Source organism: Tursiops truncatus, chromosome 3, assembly GCF_011762595.2.
Source record: "Tursiops truncatus isolate mTurTru1 chromosome 3, mTurTru1.mat.Y, whole genome shotgun sequence".
Taxonomy (NCBI): domain Eukaryota; kingdom Metazoa; phylum Chordata; class Mammalia; order Artiodactyla; family Delphinidae; genus Tursiops; species Tursiops truncatus.
This window is the reverse complement of record NC_047036.1, coordinates 159,279,138-159,296,618: the sequence shown is the minus strand read 5'-3', so window position 1 is coordinate 159,296,618 and position 17,481 is coordinate 159,279,138. Positions and strand designations below refer to the sequence as shown.

Sequence of the window (17,481 nt, the reverse complement as noted above, 5' to 3'; positions counted from 1 at the left end):
GATTTGTATCCTTTAACAGAGTTTTATATGTAATAAATGAGTAATCTAGGGAGTAAATGGGTTCTTCCTGAGTTCTGTAAGCTGCACTAGCAAATTAACCAAACCCAAGGAGGGGGTCATGGGAACCTCTGATTTATAGCTAGTCAGTGAGAAGCACAGGTAACAAACTAGACTTGCGATTGGCATCCTGAGTTGCAGGAGGTCACCAGAACCCCTGGTTTGCAGCCAGTTGGTCAGAAGCACAGGTAGAAACCTGGGCTTGTGACTGGCATCTGACGTGGAGGGTGGTCTTGTGGAACTGAGCCCTTTACCTGTGGTATGTGATTCTATCTCTGGGTAGAGAGTGTCAGAATTGATTTGAATTCCTGGACGCCCTGCTGGCATCCAAGAATTGCTTGTTGGTGTGGGGAAACCTACACACAGACACACACACAGTGGAACTGGGTCCAGGAACCCTTTTTGGTTGGTGTCAGGAGTGGGATTTGCTAGAATGACCCTGGCTTACATAAACATGTGGTTTTTTTTTTTTTTTTTTTTTGGTGTGTGTGTGCGTGTGTGGTACGCGGGCCTCTCACTGTTGTGGCCTCTCCCGTTGCGGAGCACAGGCTCCGGACGCGCAGGCTCAGTGGCCATGGCTCACGGGCCCAGCCACTCCGTGGCATGTGGGATCTTCCCAGACCAGGTCACGAACCCGCGTCCCCTGCATCGGCAGGCGGACTCTCAACCACTGTGCCACCAGGGAAGCCCCGAAACATGTGTTTTTTAAAGAGAAAGGATAAAAGGGTGGGGAATGAGCAAACGCCGATCCCCAGATAGCTACCCAGTCACCCACAGTATGGAACTGCAGCTGCACTGCAATCAGTTACTAAAGGTAAAAGTTACCAACGGAATGTAGTAATGGTAGTAGACCCAACACCCAAGGAGTTGGCTCACTGGATATATAAGGAAATGCAAAATAATAAGCAGTATGCTGAATACACAGTTTCCTGGTTATTGTTATCTCTATTAGCCAAAATGAAAGTTAAAAAATGTGCTCACTCGGGTTTTGATGTTGAACCAAGTTCAGATTTGGGTAGATCTGAGGTTTGGTCATTAGCCTCAAAGCCGCCCAGAGAGGGAAAAATTATGCAGGGGCATCAGGAAAGACCTCTAAGGTCTCTGGTCACCAAGAAGGTAGTCAATGTAGGGGAAGGGCAAAACCAAGAAACAACTAAAACCAGGAGATAGAGTGTAAAGAAACGGACTCACTTTGTGGACTGGTATCATCAGTTTCCTGAAGAACCTTTACCAAAATGGATCGTGAGAGTAACCAATTTGGGGGCTGTGTCTTTGGTTCTGAAGGCTGCAGAGTAGAAGAGCACATCTGGGTTGATGCAGGACCCGAAGCTCACTACTGAACAATCACAGATTGTTCCAGACACACAGGAGGTTATTCCCGAAGGAATAACCAGCCTGGCCGACTGGATAAACGCCATTGAAAAGGGTGTTTATCCTGGGAAGGGGGGACTGCCCAACTCACCCCATAAATGCCAAGTGGGACACCCCAGATGAAGCAGCTGAAATGCTTCCTATGCAAGCCATGTGGGATTAGCTTTATAACTAGGACATTCACCCACTGAATATGCCTGTTACCCAGGTTTTGGTAAATGCTGTGATTAACGGGACCCTTGCTGCATGGGCACCCCATGGAGCTTTACTGCTACAAAACTGAACAACAGTTCTAGAAGCCTTATCAGATCTGCTATCTCAGCTTCTCTGATGACACCAAGAACATTAGAGTAATTAAGAAAACGGGGAGAGACAAAGGGGAGAGTCAAGGGACTTGACCCAGTGGAGTGGTAATCTTCAGATGGCTGTTGAAACGTAGAATGAATAAAGCAGACACTGATAGAGTTGAAACAGGTGAAACTGAGCAGGACCCTGTGGGGCTCCTGGACATGGAGGCCTTTCTGTGTAACCCGTTCCTTGTTTGTAGGGGACAGACTCCAGCCTCCACGACCTTCCCGGAGTCCCAAAGGGCAGATTCAAACAGTTGCTAATCAGGGAAGGGAGGGGCAGCCAAGAAACAATAGGGCAGCCTTGGGGCAGGGGCCTCGTTCCACCTCAAGGGATACATATTAACAATACCTTTGAGCTCTTTACAGAACTAAAACCCCCAACAAATGGAAGATGTCAGCATTATTCATCCCAGAGAACAGCATCTGAGGCCAGATGAAAGGAACCAGAGAAGCTCATCAAGAGATTACCTGAGACCGGATTAAAGGAGTACAGGTGTCCCCCCCCCACACACACACCTTAATCTTATCAACAACCCGCCCTTGAACCACTGCTATTAAACTCCTCACCAAATCCTCCCTGGGTTGGGGGACACAGTTTTTCAGGGGCATGAGCCCACTGTGCCCCACTCTGCCTGGCAGAGCAATGAGGTTCTTTTTTTTTTAAAGCTATTCTTTTCTAATTCACCCAAAACTCTCCCTGCAAGATTCGATGTGGCACTGGTTCACAGAAGCCGAGTTTTCGGCAACAGATGCAGCACTAGCAGAGACTGGGTGGACCAGTGTGGCCCCCAACGTTTTGTTAAAGGGCCCCAAACAAGCCCACTATTTACTCTAGTTTGGAGGGATTTCGAAAGCCAGGAGGCAAAGATTACAGTGAGAAACCTGACCAGGAATCCCCTGCGGGTGAGGATTAGGAAGATTAATGAAGATAAAGACTGAAGCAGAGGCCAGGATCTTCTGGCTCCACCCCGGGGCGGGGGGACGGCGGGGGGGGGGGGGGGGGGGGGGGGGGGGGGGGGGGGTGGCCCAAGGCCATCTGCACAGGCGTGGAGAAAACAGCCAGGAGAGGAAGACCTTCCCAGGGTTCCTAGATACAGGAGCCCAAAGCACTGTGATTCCAACACCAGTTGGTGAAGTCTTAGCGGGGGCTAAGGTTAGAGTGGGAGGAACTGGAGATGAAAACGTTGATGGGATGAAGGTGCACATTGGGATGAAATCTGGGGTGAGTGGACAGATTTGGTGTGAGGTGGTCACATCTCCTTTACCTGACTGTATTACTGGGATGGAGCCTGGCTGACTGGGGATTGCCTCCTCTACTTACTATTGTAAAGCAGAGGCCTGTAAGTCCGCCCTCCGGCCAGTTTTAATTGGGGACGCCAGATGGGAGCCACTAGAACTGCCTGAGCACACACAGGTGGCTAACTAACATAGAGTGATCTAGAACGCCTGGTGGACAAAAAGAGACGACCACTTTAATTCATGATATGCTAGAAGCTGGAGTGTGGGTACCCACGAATTCACTGTACCATAGCCTTGTGCGGCCTGGGGAAAAGACGGATGGTTCATGGAGACTAAATGTAGACTATCGAGACTTAAACCAAGTTGTACCACCCATCGGCTCAGCCGTTCCAGACACACAGAAAATGCAAGGAGGCTGCTACTCAGCGAGTGACCTCGTAAATGCTTTCTTCCCTGTTTTGATCTCAGAAAAGAGCCAGCAGCAGTTGGCCTTCACGTGGGAAGGATCCCAATTTACCTTTCCTGTGCTGCAACAGAGGTATCTGAACTCACTGGCTTACTGTTGTGATTTGGTCAGAAGGGACGTGGACTTGATGCGGGTCGCCAGTGTAATCATACACTATACTGACGGTGTTACGGTGATAGCGGAAACCAAAGAGCAGGCTAGGACTGATCTGAGTGCAACAGGGACGCACATGACCAACTGGGGTGGGTTAATAAATCCAGCACTGGTTTCCAGGCCTGCCCGAACAGTCAAATTCTTAGGAAGAACCTGGGCAGGGGCCACCTGGAATATTCCACAAGAGACTAAAAATAAACCGCTGTCACTGTCCTCCCCAGGACCAAACAAGAAGCCCAGCGTTTGGTTGGTTGACTTGGATTTTCATCTGGGAATGCTGCTTCCATCTGGAAGACTACCCGGAAGAAAGCTCTGAGTTAGGGACCCGAACGAGAGCGGGTTGTGTCTGAATTACAAACGGTGGCAGCCCTCTCAACTTGGCCGTTGGGCCCTGCCGACCCCCCACTCAGGTATGATTTGGGAAGTGTCGGCCATACTCTGTACACTCTGCAGACTGGAGCTTCGGGCAAAAGCCCAGGAGCACCTCCCAGCAGTGACCACTGGGATTTTGGACCAGAAAATTCCAAGATGCTACGGCCCATACACAGTATTTGAGAGACCATTAGTAGCCTGCGATTGGGCATTAACTGAGATCACCTCGATTACTGATGGACATAAAATAATCATGAAACCTGAGATGCCCACAATGTCTTGGGTGATGCTGGAGAAACCCTCCAATGAACGCAGTGCCCAGAAGTGTTCCATGATAAAAAGAGAAATGGTTCATCTGAGAGCACGCTGCCAGGGTAATGCAGGGAGGCACCCACTGGATCATGAGCACGTAGCCTCTTTTCCTCCAGGACCGACTTTGGAGCCACCTGAGGAGCTGCTGGAACTGACTGGCACGTGGCCTTGCCCTATGGACGGCTCTCAACTGAACCACAAAGCGCGCTTGCTTTATGGATGGCGGTTCCAAGATGAATGGATAATAACCTGCTTGGAAAGCGGCTGCATTAAAACCAGGGGATGGCGAGACTCTGACTGGAGGCAGCAAGAACAAATGGGCTCAGTGGGCTGAATTGCACGCTGTTTTCCGAGCAGTGGTGGAAGAATTGAGCAACGGTAAAAGCCCCTATGTTTGGGTTTTTACTCCTGGGCCCATGGCGTGGCTGTGTGGTCGGGCAGACGGGCAATGGAAACCTGGACTATTAAAGGGATGCCTGCATGGGGCGCGGCCTTATGGAAATCACTCTGGGAATTTAAGGGGCGTGTGAAAGTAGGACATGTCAATGCCCACCAGAAGAACCCCTTCCAGGTTTGGAAGGTCACTGAACCACCAAGTGAACGTTTTGGGAGGGCGGTTCTTTGGGAGGGCGGTCCATGAATGAGTCGGCATGGGGAGAGGGCTGCAGCAATGCAGAGCCCCACAGGTAGCCGGCAAGTGGATTACATTGGACCAAAGCCAGGAGCCCTGGGGCTATAGATGAGCCCTAACAGGAAGAGACACCCTGCACTGGGTTTGCATACCTGATGGTAGATGCAAATGCTCAAAATAAGACTGGATCAGAAAATACTGTAACAATTTGAGCCACTGAGTTACATTTCTTCGCACCAAGGGGTGCACTTTACAGCCCACACTGTCCAACAGTGGCAAGAGATCTCACACCAGATGTGTTGCGTATCATCCTCAGAGTAATGGTTTAATAGAACATTGGAATGGGCGGCTGAAGCATTTGCTGTCTAAAACCAGGGGAGACACAGGCTTGAGAGGCTGGCTTACACACCGTCACGAGCATGTGCTCACACTCAACATGAGCGGGGCTGAGGGCGGGTCCCCACTGGATAGATTCCTCCACTTTTCTGGGGGTGTGGGCAAGTCGGGGTGGGGGAGGATGCTGATGCGACTGTATAACTCTTCCCCGCATCACAGCAACTTTTTTTTTTTCTTCTCCTACTCGATGCAGTGGTCCCAGAACCAGGGATGCAACTGTGGGGGCCAGAAGCAGGGATGATTCCTCAACAAGAAACTGGTAACTGTATCTTTAAACCTTTATGTCAGAATTCCTAAGGGGCTAATGGGCCCGGAATGTGCCTTCACCCGCCTCTGGCAAAGTTGGTGCTGACAGTGAATGCTGCCGCGCTGCCTAGCAGTTGCAAGAGCCCACTGGTTCTGTACCTGTGTAACCCTACTCTAGGCGAGCGGCAGTGGACGGGGCAGGGGAGACACCTGCCAGCCTAGTTTCCTGGCAGCAATCTGGACCAGCACGGTGGCCAAACTAACGTCCCTTCCAAGAGTGGAAAAGTGTGGGTAAAGATAAATGGAGAGGAAGAATAACAGCTGAGGGTAAAGGGATGAATAAGTGGGTTATGCAATGAGGGAAATCCAACATTTTATTAACACCTGGAGAGAGCCTCAGAGCAAGAGAATAATAGAATCTCTTAGCAGAAGCATACCAGATGCCCAGCAGGCTGAAGCTGGTCTGCTGAGATCAGCCCTGATTTGGGGACCTGATAAGATTGAACAGCAGCCTGCACAGCTGAATGGCATGGCTCTGGAAAGACATTCTGGTCCTGAGATATATTAACGACAGGACCAACTGTTAAAAGATTAAATGGAATTCTAGCGATGCGCCTGTGTCTTCTGACTCCCATTTTTCGGGCTACATCTACTACAAAGGATAACATTTGGGAACTGTTTCCTACTGGGACTTCAAACTGTGTGGTGTATAGCTCCCAGCTGACTGATCTATGTGATCACTGTGTAATTACAGATCGTGACAATCAATTGCTTAGAAAGGTCCCTGGTTATGATGGACAAAGTATAACGGCAGCGTGCCGAGCATGGGAGGGTGTGCTGTGCACGAGCACGTGTCATCCTGCTTTTGTGGATGGAAAACGATTCATCAAACTAGGAAAAAACAGTGGGTCCCCGATGGGATTAAAGCAGTGGGCATCACATGGTCGCTCAAGTTCCCCTGGGGTACAGCCCTACCAGAGACGAGGCAGGCCATGGGAAGCCTCATGGCATACTCAGACTAAATTAAATTACATCTAGGTGTGCTTACCATGCAGCTAAGCCTCATCTGGGGGGCCCAAAATTTTGGGGTGCAAAACATGCACCCTATCTGCACCCAGGCCTTTAGTACACAATGGCAACAAGGTCTCTGGTGGATTCAACAACACTGGCCCACAAGCCAGAAAGAGCCTTAGGGTGAATAGGTGCTAGCAGGTATCCTAGGACAAGTGAAATTTGCTTTTAATGAGGAGTGGCATCCAGAGGATAAAGATTAATTAGAATAGGCAGACTAGGGGGAGTTCTCTTCCAGGTGGAAGGCGAAGGATGGGAGCCAGCCTGGAAAGAGAATGAGGTTTTAGCAAAGTGGGTCAGGCAGACTGCCAATAGTGCTGGATATGTAGAACTAGCATTGGGACCCAACAAGGCCTCCTGACTATTTAAATACATACGCAGGCTGAAGTGGCCACGGGGCAGTGGCCCTCAATCCTAGCTGCCGGGGCTCAGGGGCGCACACACCTACGGGAATGTTACGGCCCTCTGGGGACATTTATAATTTACACAGATGCACCCTGACTGCGCGCACCTCCAGTAAAGCTAGAAATAAAATATACCCTGCAGCACAGTTAGTTGGGATAGGAATATTCTAAATACAACTCGCGTCCTCCCCACAGAAGGGAGGTGGGCCCTGCGATACAACACACAATGGAAATCAGACTCAGTACAAGCTCGTGAACTTGTCCCTAGTTACCTTGGAATCCGGAGCTAACTGAATCGTGGCCAGTGGTCACGACCTCTGTCCTTAATACCGTCTGGTATATGGGCAAAGGCAGATTCTGTTGGGAAGGCAAAGTGAACACGTCTGTAGCTCTTACCGATTGGTTGTGTAATGAAAATGAATCGTACGGTAACCATATTTCGATATGGTGTAGCCCTGTCACTGGTAAGATTCAACTATCTCATGTAAATGAGTCTTCTGGTAACACTGATACTGATGATCAAATGTATTGAGAGCCTGAGTTAAAGCCTCCTCTGGAGGTAATACCTGTGGAAAATGACTGGCCCGAGGAGGACCAGGATAGCTAATCACCAGCTGATTTCTGTGCTGAATAGTTCTGCACAAATTGATCGTAAGGTACAAGGAGCAAATGACGTTTCTCTAAATCGATCCCGGGACTTCCCGGGTGTCCGCCTGCCAATGCAGGGGACACAGGTTTCGAGCCCTGGTCCAGGAAGATCCCACATGCCGCGGATCAACTAAGCCCGTGCGTCACAACTACTGAGCCTGCACTCCACAGCCCGCAAGCCCCAACTACTGCGCCCACGTGCCACAACTACTGAAGCCTAGAGCCCATGCTCTGCAACAAGAGAAGCCACCGCAATGAGAAGCCCACGCATCGCAACGAAGAGTAGCCCCCCCGCTCGCCGCAACTAGAGAAAGCCTGCACACAGCAACGAAGACCCAACGCAGCCAAAAATCCACCAATCCATCCATCCCTGTCCCACACAGCTTCTCCAAATGTCTGGCCTATTTATGTCGGTACTGTTGCTACATCTGTTCTAATAAATGCGACCCCAAATATAAGTGCTGTGATAGGTATGATTGCTTTGCTGTAAGGGATCTGTTCCACCAGGGGGTGGACTGCAGTACTGTGATTTACAAGAAATACATATACTTGGTCATTCTCAGATATATTTGGTCCTTCATCCGCAGTTCCTGGCTCACAGCTCCCAAAGCCCTTGGAGTTTTCTGATCAATGTGAGCAATGGGAGCATCTCTGTTATATTTGGTCTCTAGTCCTCAGCTCCAGAAAACACCTTAGGGCCAAAAGGGTGAAATGGGTGTCTTGTTATTAATAAGAAGCCCTTTTCCATCACAACCGGGTTTATGTTAATGAAGGTGACTTTGGATCCCACCCCAGGGTGGGGGCTTGTTGCCAGGAGAACCAACCTTGTGATTAGCGGGTCAGAATTTTCAGTCTTGCGTGCGGACTCCTGGGCAGGGGAGAGGGGCCTCAGGTTGAGTCACTCGCCATTGGCCAATGATTTAGTCAATCATGACTATGTAATGAAGCCTCCATAAAAGCCTCAAAAGGCCGCTTTTTGGCCCTTTTACAGAAAGCTTCCACACCAGGGAACCAGAACGCTTTGTGCTACCATGCAGGGTCCCAAGCTTCATGAGGACATAAGATCCCTTGTTTGGGACCTCGCCCTATGCATCTCTTCATCTGGTTGTTAATTTGTACCCTTTAAGAGCCTTTTATACTAAACTGGTCATCTAGTGAGTTAAATGGGTTTTCCCGGGTTTTGTCAGCAGCTCTGGCAAATTAATCAAACCAGAGGAGGGGGGCATGGGAACCTCCGATTTACAACCAGTTGGTCAGAAGCACGGGTAACAGCCTGGACTTGTGACTGGCACCTGAAGTGGAGGGTGCTTGGGGGACGGAGCCCTTTACCTGTGGAATGTGATTCTGCCTCTGGGTAGACAGTGTCAGGATTGCGGCCAACTGCGGGACAGCCGGCTGGTGTCCAAGAATTGGATCCTGGAAACCTTTCCAGTGTACGTGTGAGGTAGAGGGTGCCTGCACGACCAGCCCCAATAGAAACCCTGTGCCCCGAGTCTCTAAGGAGCTTCCCTGATCGACGGTACTTCACACGTGTCGTCACAGCTTGGAGCTCAGGGAACCAAGCACATGATATGGGACTCCACTGTGAGGAGGCTTCCAGAAGCTTGTGCCTGGTTTCCCTGGGACTCCCCCCCATGTCTTTCGCTTTTGCTGATCCTGCTCTGTATCTTTTTGTTGTAATAAACTCATGAGTATGACCATACACCGAGTCCTCCTAGGCAATCATCCAACCTGGGGGCGGTCTTGAAGTTAACTTCACCTGTTTCTTTTTGCTTAGCGTGGCTACTGGAAAATTCACCACGATGGATGCTGCTCACATTACATTTCCGTTGACGGTACCGCCTGAGCACCTTGGAATTGCAAGTGCTTAAGGAGTCAGGCCAGAGCTTCCATTTTATCGGAGAAACTGAGGCCCAGAGAGGGTGGTGCGTGTGGCTGAGACCACACAGCAAGCGGGGAACAGGAGGAGGACTTGGGCAGGGAACCCACTGCAGGACTCCAGCCCCCAGGTACTTACCGGATGGACCTCGAGTGGTTGTCTTGGGGACTGAGGGCTTTCTGGCCAGGGGTGCCCGACTTCCTTTGTCACTAGGCTCGCTCCGGGCGCTGAGTGGCCGACTGGCCCGGTCCCCACTGGCCAGCCCCTTGGTCTTGGCAGCAGTCACTGGAGTGGCTTTGGGGGCAGTGGTGCCACGGCTGGGGCGGGTAAGGGGCTTCCGGGTATGGCCGAGGCCCTCTCTCAGCCGCGCCTGCTCAGGAGGCAGCATCTCAGGGTCCACCATGCAGATACTAGGTGGGGTGGGCAGTGGCGGGGGTATCTTGAGCGGGTCAGGCAGTGGGTCGTGGCGAGGGGCCCCAAAGCCCTCTGTGTCCTCATCTGAATCCGCGGTGCCAGGGGCGGCAGGCAGGGGGTCCGAGTCAGACAGGGTAGGCAGGGACTCGCTGACGGACGTGGGTGGTGTCTCCTCCACCCCTGGAGCACCCGCCCGCTCCTGGGACCGGGCACTACTGTCATTGGAACTGCCGGGGGACACAGGTGCCGGCGCCATGGGCACAGCCTTGCGGTGCTCAAACTCACAGGGTGATACCAGGCACAGGTCCACGTCGTGTGGGGAGGCCGAGCGGAGCACCCGAGGGCCACAGAGTGGGAGGCTCAACCCGGCTTCACTTGCAGCGGCAGCTGGTGGTGGGAGCACCTGCTCAAAGGACACCGACAGGGACTCGTCCACCTCTGTGGAGTGCGGGGAGCCCACCTCGGCAGGCAGCGAGGGGGTGGTCACCGTGGGGGATGCATCCGGCCCAGGCTCCCCACCCCGCAGCGGGCTCAGTGACAGTGGCCCGCTGCTCTCAGTTGGGCCCTGGGGGGCTCCGGCGGGTGAGGGTGTGCACGGCTCTGGGGTGCTGGTGGCCAACAGCAGCTCCAGGGTCTTCTCCTCCAAGCTGCCGCCCTCCTCCCCAGCTGGGCTCAGCCCCAATTCCAGGCTGCTCTCCTGGCTGGGCGTGGCCACCAGCCGGGGGGCTGGGGAGCCGCAGGCCTCCGTGGCGGGGCTGGCCTCTCTGCACCGGAAGCTAGGTGGGCTGCGGGGCCCATTCTCTGCTGGTGGGACACCCGGGCGGGGTGTGTTGGGTGCTCTGCGGGGCTTGGGAGCCACCTGGGCACCTGCTTTCTTGCCACTGACCACAGCGGAGGCCACCCGCCGTACCTCCCGGGGTTGGGTCCGAGGGGCGCTCGGCTTGGGGTCCTTCTTCACCTCCCGGGAGGGCCTGGCTTCTTTCTCAGCCTTGCGAGGGGCCTCAGCCCGCGGTGGCTCCTTCTGGGCCACCCCGGGGCGCTCTTGGGCGGGCCTGGAGGGTGCCGTCATCCGGCCCTCTCTCCTCAAACTGTCCCGGGAGCCCACGCTTTCCTTGCTCTCAGCTCGCCGAGGCCCCACCAGGTCCTGAGGGGTCACCACAGGCTCCCGCAAGAACCCCAAGTGCTGCAGGCGGACCAGGCCATCCAGGAGGCGGGCGGGTGGCGTGCAGCCAGGGAACAGCACGCGCACCACCTTCTCGGAGGGGCCCGCGGGGTGCCACACCAGCAGGGCACACACAGAGGCCAGCGTGTGGTCAGTGGCGGCCGAGGGCGGGTGCAGCACGTACATGTCCAGCCGGCCCACGCCCATCTTCTGGAAGAGCACGGTGGGCTCGGCCGGCAGCGGCCCACGGTTCAGAGGCAGGGGGGTGATGCCCAGCCGGGCCAGGAGGCTTAGGGTCAGCTCCGCCTCATCCTCCCCGCGTACCAGCCGCGAGGCGGCTGCACGGGCATTGAGGAACACGATGCCCAGGTTGGGGGAGATCAGCCTGCGCAGCCGGTCATCCCCAGAGCCCCCGCCAGCGGCTGCCTCATCACGCTCCGCCAGCTTGCGCCGCAGCAGACTGTTGAGGCCGGGGAGGCTGTCAGCGCCCGCGTGGGTCACCAGCACGGCGTCCACCCGGTCCAGGTGCCGCACCAGCTTCCAGAAGCTTGACTTGGGGTTGGAGCCACCATTGACCAGCACGGTGAAGCCATTGACGGCGAAGAAGGCAGCATCCCCCAGGCCACCAGGGAAGATGTAGCAGCAGGGCCGGGCGAGCCTGAGGAAGCCCACGGAGGCCGGAGGCTCGAGCAGCTCAAAGGGGGACGGCGGCTCCAGCGACTCGGCCACGTACTCCAGGAACTCACGCAGGCCCTCAGAAGCCGGCAGCTGCACTGGAGGGTTCAACCGCAGCTGGAGCACGCCCTGGAGGCCGGGCACTTCGGGTGCCAGCTGGGCCCAGTCACCAAAGGTCGGGCAGGTGATGGTGAGCTTGGGTGGGTCTGCAGGCGGGGGTGTGGAGGCCAGGAGATCCCGGATCTGTAGAGGGCGGAATGGTTAAGGGGTCACCTGGAGCCAGGCAACACCCAGCCCCTTGGGAAAACTAAGGCCCTTTGCCTGCCTTTGTCACCCTCAGGACAAAAACCCAGCCTTCCCCACATCCCAGAAGGGCCCATCACCACCTGTCCACCTCTACCCTCCTCTCTCACTCTCCCTGCCCCAGGGCCTTTGCACTTGCTGTTCTCAACTCCTAAAGCACAGCATCCTCCAGAGAGACCTTCTACACTCACCCCACCACCACCCCTGTGTACTGGTTCTTATCAAACCAAACATGGTTTGCCAGGTTTTTGCTCATTTTGCCCCACCCAGACTAAGGGGTCCAGAAGGGACCCCCATTCAGATGGGCCCTAGAATCTGCGGTGCCACTTGAAGACTCTGAGACATCTGCTAATCTACAGGCCCACACACTGCAGTGGGTCATGGGACTGGGCCCAGGAGGAAGACACGCCACCACCATTATTCCACAGAGGAGGAAGGGACGATGCTCAGGGGGACAGCAGGTCGCTGGAGCCACTCAGCCCAGCGGGGACGAGCCAGGCTTCAGAGGCAGCATGGTGAGGGGGCGGCTTACCTCTTTGTCCCCCAGGACCTGGAGGAAGTGGCGGGGTGAGAAGCCCCCTGTCTGGAGCAGCAGCTCCCCCGTCTCCTCCAGGCAGGGCCCAGCCAGCACCAGCAGCTTGTGAGAGGCAGGGTCCAGGAGAAGGTTCCGGAGCTGAGGGAGAGGGAGAGTGTTCAAGGCCCTATTCTGTGCAGTGAGATAGTCAGCACCCCTCTTTGGGGTGGTCCGCAGCCCCTAATGTATATATAACCACCCAACTCCTGTTCCCATGACGGCCTGGCCAGTACTAAACTAGAAGCCGGGACTACAGCCTGTAGGCCTCCAGTCGGGCTCGACCCCCTATCCCTGCTCCCAACTCCTGCTCATTCTACAAAGCCCAGCTCCGGTGCCCCCTCCTCCTGGAAGCCCTGCACACCCTTTCTGGGCTCCCCGAAGCCCACCTCTCCCTCTGGCCCAGCCCCAGTGCCATGGGGAAGAGGGGCCTGTGTCTGGCTCTGTCTCCTCGAGCCCCTTCAGGGAGCATTTTTGATCAGAGGAATCAACTCGTACAAGAGTATCTAGAGGGGTGTCCCGGGGCTCTATCTTGTTCATCTTTCTCATGGGAAATTGAGAGAAGAGCACAGATGTCCACAAGCTAGAAGTATTAAGTCAGTTCAGACAATTAGCGGGGCCCAGCCCAAGGGAACGCACGGGACGCAAACATCGGTTGGGTTCTGCCCTCCCACCTCCAGCCCTTCCCTATCTCATTCCTTCCTCCCAAACTCCAGCCTTTTCTGATTCCACCCGCTCCCACCATCAGCTCTGAGGAGGGAATAAATCGAGGCTGGAGTCATCGGGGGAGGCTTCGCTGCTGCTGGGTGTCAAGAAGAGGATTTCAGGCAGCATGAAGGCAAGGACACATGAGGTGAGGCCAGGGGATGGCGCTCGTCCCAGCAGCCCGCTGCCCCCAGGAGCCTACCCTTCCCTACCTCGTCACACAGGGACTTGTCTGATGGATTCAGGAGGACCAGCGTCTCCAGGGTGTCTCCACGGTGGTGCAGGCTCCGCTGGCCTGTGGGGGAACCGGGCCCTGTGAGTTTAGGGCTGAGCCACATGTGTGGGCATCAGCCTGTGACAAGGTCAAACCCTGCCTCACTGTGTAACCCCAGGCGGCCATGAGCCCCTCCAGGACCCCGCTTCCCAGGACCCCCAGCCAGAGGGTCATCCAGGGATTAACAGGCATGTGGTAAAGCTGCAGGTCAGGATGAGGCAAGAACAGGAAACCGCCTTGGCAGGCCTCACGCTGGAAACAAGGCCTCCACTGCTGGCAGGGCCCAATTCACAGCTCTCAGCCCTGCAGGGGACGCCACTGTCACCCTCATTTTATAATCAAGGAGCCTGAGCCCAGGGAGGGCCAAGGAGGGTACACCAGGAAAAGGGCACAACATGGGCAAGGGCCCTGCGGCAGGACTGAGCTCTCTGTGTCTGAGGATCAGGAAGGGGCAGGTGGGGCTGCAGCGAGGGGCAGCAGGAGGGAGCCGAGGGCAGGGAGGCCTCATGGGCCACGGAGAGGGAAGTGGGGTTGATTCTGGGATCCGAACGCTCGTCCGTTCCCCAGAGACCAGATGTGTTTCAAATATGGAGCACCCGGCCTGGGTCTGGAGAGGCAAGGACCCTCTACTGCTGGTTACCCTTTATCAGTTTATCACGGGCTTCTTATCATGTGCGGATATTGCCCCATTCAGGTGGGGAAATTAAGGCACAGAGAGGGGAAGTGGCTGTCAAGGCCACACAGAGCGGATGGCATTTCCAGCTCCCCCAAATGGTGAGGGTCAGGAAGCCACCCAGAACCACTGGGACAATGAGGCGACGGACACTTCCTTCCCCTCCTGCAGCGGCCTGGAGGTGACTCAACAGGCTGGTGAGGCAGGGGAGAGCTGCAGGCAACACCCAGGCCCTGCCCAGCAGCTGCTCTGTTCACCCCGGTCACCCCAGAACCCCCAGGGAGCCACGGGACATGTGGGGCTGGCCCAGGAACCCCAACTCCCTCCTCGATCTTGTTTTCTCAGGTCCCCATCTACTGAGCATCTACTGTGTACCTGGCCCTGTGAAGGAATCACAGGCATAAACCAGACATAGTCCCTGCCACACCAGGCCTACACTCCACCCTCCAGTCCCGCTCAGCAGCCCCTCACTTTCCAAATGTCCTGTCCCTTTGACTGGGCCCTTCCCTCCACACTCCACACCAGCCCCAGCTGCTTCTCATCCAAAAAGACCCTCCTCAGAGGTCTCCCTGTCCCCCACACCTCACTGCCTTACCTGTCAACTGGGGACAAAAACACAAGTTCTTGCCTTGTGGGGTGCTGATGACCAAAGGAAGTGAGTGCTGGCTCAGGGCCTGCCCCTGCTCTGCACTCAGTAGATCTCAGTTGTGTTATTACTGTTGCTGCTTACAGCCATTCCCTGACCCCCATGCCTGGCATATAGCTGGCACTCAAAGAACACCTGTCCACTGAATGAGCAGAAGGGGAGAGCTGGGGCATGCAGGGTCCCCAGCCTCACCTTTCACAATGCTGGAAAAGGTGGCCGAGTGCCGTGACACGAAGACCTTGAGCTGCTCATCGAGGCTGCAGACGCCAGGGTCAATGTCCCACGACCGGATGCCTGGTGGGGAGAGGGGGGAAGGGAGGTAGGAAATCAGCTGGGCTTCCCAGCTCCCAGAATACTTCAATAACTAGCGGATGGCTGGTGAGGGCCGCCACAGGCCCCTCCCCTCAACCTGCCCCTGCACATGACGGCCTGGAAATTCAGAACCATCCAATGTGCCTTTGGAGCCCACTGCATCCACCCTCATGGAACCCAAAGTGTAAATCAGGCATTTTACAGAGAAGACTCAGGACATCAGAAAGAAAGTCCCGGCCTCCTACACAGTCATCTTGTCCCCTCCATCATCCTCCCACCCCCACCACTGGTTTCACTGTTCCTCAGCCCTGCCAGGCACAGTTCCCATCTCTGAGCCTTCGCGTGAGCTGTTCCCACTGCCCAGAGGTCCTTCTCCCCACCCTTCAGGTCCTCTCAGCCCTTTGCATCCTCTGAACACCCCTGTAACCATCTGAGCTTAAAACTTGGTCCATCTCCTCACTCACTTTGGTACCCGCCCCCCAACCAGACCCATTAGTCCTGTGAGGGCAGGACTGAGCCTGCCCTTGGTCCCCACGCTATCCCTGATGCCCTGTGGGGTGACATTCCTTAATCCTGTGAACCGAGATGTTTGCTGCCGTCCCATTTTACTGGCTACGAATGGCAGGCCCTGCCGATCTGAGAGATGGGGGATGGATTAATGCCCTCCAATCGCGGTTCGGGGTGCACCACGCCTGCCGGTCCCACCGTGCCAAGTGGCTGCAGGTTAACCTTGCAGGTGCACCTATGACTCATATCCCCAGGTGCCAAATCCCTTGAGCAGGCAGCACCCGCCCACACCCCAATTAGCAGTTCCTCATGGAGCTGCGGAAAGTAGGCCCTGGAGCTCCGGGCCCAGCCTCCCCATCCCTGCTCCTCCCTCCAAGACTTCCAGGCTGCTAAGGCCCGAGTATTCGAGGAGGGCCCGGAGGGCGGGAAGCGGAGCCGTTGCCCATGCTGCCCAATCGCGTGGGTCCCAAAGCCTGGGCCCGTATCCCCTCCCCGGTCTGCACCCCGCTCGAGGCGGAGCAGCCCAGCCCAAACCCGAACGCTGTTTCCTCTGCGGGCACGCACGGGCTCTGCCTGCGCCCTGTGCCTAACGGTAAGGGGATAGGGGCACCGGGGCCCCCGGATCCAGCCGCCCCCCGCCCCATCCCCCGGCCCTTAGGCCGAGATGCGCCGCCGCGCCCGCCTCCCCGACACCGCGTTCCCGGGCCGGCCCGACCTCGTTCAAGCTCCTCCAGCACATAGGCTAGCAGCCCGGGGCACCCGCACTCGCCGCCCACCACGAGCAGCAGTGAACTGGGCGCCTCCACCGACCCGGGCCCTGCTGCCGAAACCGCCATCTTCGCGCCGGCCAGACGCTCCGAGCGCCCGCCCTGCTGTCCCCGCCCCTTAAAGGGGCCGGACCGGAAGGGCTGAAGACCCCGCCCGGAAGCCCCTCCTCGCACGTTATCTGCCCCTTCCCGCCCATTGAGGTCGTGGGAGATGGGGGTATGGAGACCTAAAGGTTGGCCTAGCCTTGGGTCTCCACTTTGGGCACCCCTCCCAAATAACCACTGATTCATTCTTTCATTCACTCATTCATTCACTCAACAAGTTCTGACTGCATGCCTACTACATGCCAGTCGGAATCTCTGCCCTCTGGAAACTCACATCACATCACAGTGGGCCCAATCAGAACCAGGTCCCAGATGGTCCCAGTTCCCCAGGTCAGGGCTTAAACAGAGAAAAGAAGGGTACCTTTGAGGGCTTTGAGGGATGCATAGGAGTTTGCAAGGTGTGGGTGATGGGACAATGACATGGGAGGCGTAAGTTAGATCATGTGCAAAGTTTTAAAGATAGGAAAGTACATGTGAATTCGAGACACATTCCAGAGCACTCTGGGCCTGGAACAGGGCACACTTATTCTGCTATATGCTAGGCATTTTACTCCATTAGTTCACTGAATACATGCATAAACCTATGAAGTTGGCACTGTTATTACAGTCATTTCAGAAAAGGATGGAGAGGAAATAGACTTGGAGAGATGAAGTCACCAGGCCCATAAGAGGTAGAGCAGAGATTCAAACCCAGGCAAGTCTGATTCCAGATTTAGTCTGTGGCAGAGACTGACTGCCTGGCTCACATGGGTAGCCCTCCTTCCCCAGACAA

The 17,481-nt window shown here is 55.5% G+C and overlaps 1 protein-coding gene across 1 annotated transcript in view; it reads right to left on the bottom strand.

Annotated features, from left to right (window-relative positions):
• MAP1S (microtubule associated protein 1S) overlaps positions 1-16,704 on the bottom strand; it is a 29,947-nt gene extending 13,243 nt beyond the window's left edge. Inside the window, exons 1-5 of the mRNA XM_033853909.2 lie at positions 16,553-16,704; positions 15,211-15,312; positions 13,638-13,720; positions 12,682-12,822; positions 9,734-12,089 (exon numbers count right to left, since the gene is read on the bottom strand). Of these exons, the coding sequence (XP_033709800.1) occupies positions 9,734-12,089; positions 12,682-12,822; positions 13,638-13,720; positions 15,211-15,312; positions 16,553-16,673 (2,803 nt within the window). The 5' untranslated portion in view covers positions 16,674-16,704. The remainder of the gene's footprint in view (positions 1-9,733; positions 12,090-12,681; positions 12,823-13,637; positions 13,721-15,210; positions 15,313-16,552) is intronic.
• Positions 16,705-17,481: the final 777 nt, after the last annotated feature.